This window comes from Pipistrellus hanaki (genome assembly GCF_964339955.1).
Source record: "Pipistrellus hanaki genome assembly, chromosome: 9".
NCBI classification, from domain to species: domain Eukaryota; kingdom Metazoa; phylum Chordata; class Mammalia; order Chiroptera; family Vespertilionidae; genus Pipistrellus; species Pipistrellus hanaki.
Window position 1 is genome coordinate 45,450,244 of NC_140511.1, and position 1,627 is coordinate 45,451,870.

A 1,627-nucleotide genomic window follows, 5' to 3' on the forward strand; every position below is an offset into this window, starting at 1 on the left:
TTCCAATTTGGATGCCTTTTATTTCCTCCTCTTGTCTAATTGCAATGGCTAGTACTTCCAGTACTATGTCAAACAGGAGTGGTGAGAGTAGGCATCCCTGTATGACTATCATTTTAAGTTTATGTTTAATTGTATGAGAAAATAGTGCCTATTGGTGGATTTTCCTTGGGAGTATCTTTTAAAAATTATTTGATCCCACCTTGAATTCTTGAAATATTTCTCTGCAAAACAGATTACTGCACACATTTGGGTCTATAACTAAAACCTCTGCGTAGTTAGAAACTCATTAACTGAGATTTTCTATAGCAGATCTGAGCTCACTGAGAGTTAAAAAATATACTGATATTTGAGTGTGATAGGCTAGCTCTCTAACTGTCTTTCTCCTTACAGATAAGTGATAAGCATTTCATACCATAATTCAAGCATGTCAGCTTCCAACTATTCCACTGTCAATTATGATATGTTTGTCCTCATTGGCATCCCCGGACTGAGGGAGTTACACACGTGGATATCCGTTCCCTTCTGCCTGATGTACCTGGTGGCCGTGGCAGGAAATGGAATCCTGATCTACGTGGTGGCAGTAGAGCACAGTCTTCATGAACCCATGTACCTCTTCCTCTCCTTGCTGGCTTTTTGGGATCTGATCCTATCCACATCTACAGTACCCAAAGCTCTGAGCATCTTCTGGTTTGATGATGTGGACATCTCCTTTGGTGGTTGTGTAACCCAGCTCTTCTTCATGCATTTTGCCTTTGTAGTGGAGTCAGGCATTCTCTTGGCCATGGCTTTTGACCGCTATGTAGCCATCTGCTACCCACTGAGGTATACCACCATTCTTAGCCATGGTGTCATTGGCAAAATAGGGGGCGCTGTAGTGCTCAGGGGTTTTGCAACTGTTTTCCCCATCGTCTTCCTTGTGAAACGCCTGCCCTTCTGCCGGACAAACATCATTGCCCACACATTCTGTGAACACATGGGGCTGGCAAAGCTGGCTTGTGCTGATATCACCGTCAATATTTGGTACGGAATCTCTGTGCCATTGCTCAGTGTTATGCTAGACATGGTGGCAATAGTTGTCTCCTATGGGCTTATTCTGCGGGCAGTCTTCAGGCTGCCATCCCACGATGCTCGGATGAAAGCGCTCAGCACCTGTGGTTCCCATGTCTGTGTCATCCTCATGTTCTACCTTCCAGGGATTTTCACTGTCATTGCTCAGCGCTTTGGCAGAAAAATCCCCAAGCAAGTCCACATCCTGCTGGCCAATCTGTATGTTCTTGTTCCTCCCATGATGAACCCAGTTATCTATGGAGTAAAGACTAAACAAATTCGTGAACGAGTGGCCCTTGTATTTTCTTTAAAAGGGAAGTATTACTGAGGTTGACTGGATAGTATTGTGGTTTTTGATAGGCAAAGGACTTGTATGCATGCATATAAGCATAACCAATGGATGCAAGACACTGGGGGTTAGGGTTGAGGGCATGTGCTGAGGGGTAGAGGAGTCTGGAGAAGGTCAATGAGGGAAAAAGGGAGACATATGTACTACTACTTGTAATACTTTAAACAATAAAATTATTTTTTTTTTTAAAAATAGAAAAGAGGAGAAACAGTTGCCATTTAGGGTAGGCTC

General features: G+C 43.4%; 1 protein-coding gene across 1 annotated transcript; it reads left to right on the forward strand.

Moving 5' to 3' along the window:
- Positions 1–424: 424 nt before the first annotated feature.
- Positions 425–1,375, forward strand: LOC311628427 (olfactory receptor 52B2-like; the record flags this gene model as incomplete). The annotated part of the gene is made up of 1 exon (XM_084895667.1): positions 425–1,375. One exon carries the CDS (start codon positions 425–427, stop codon positions 1,373–1,375), a length of 951 nt encoding a protein of 316 aa, XP_084751793.1.
- Between the last annotated feature and the right edge of the window lie 252 nt (positions 1,376–1,627).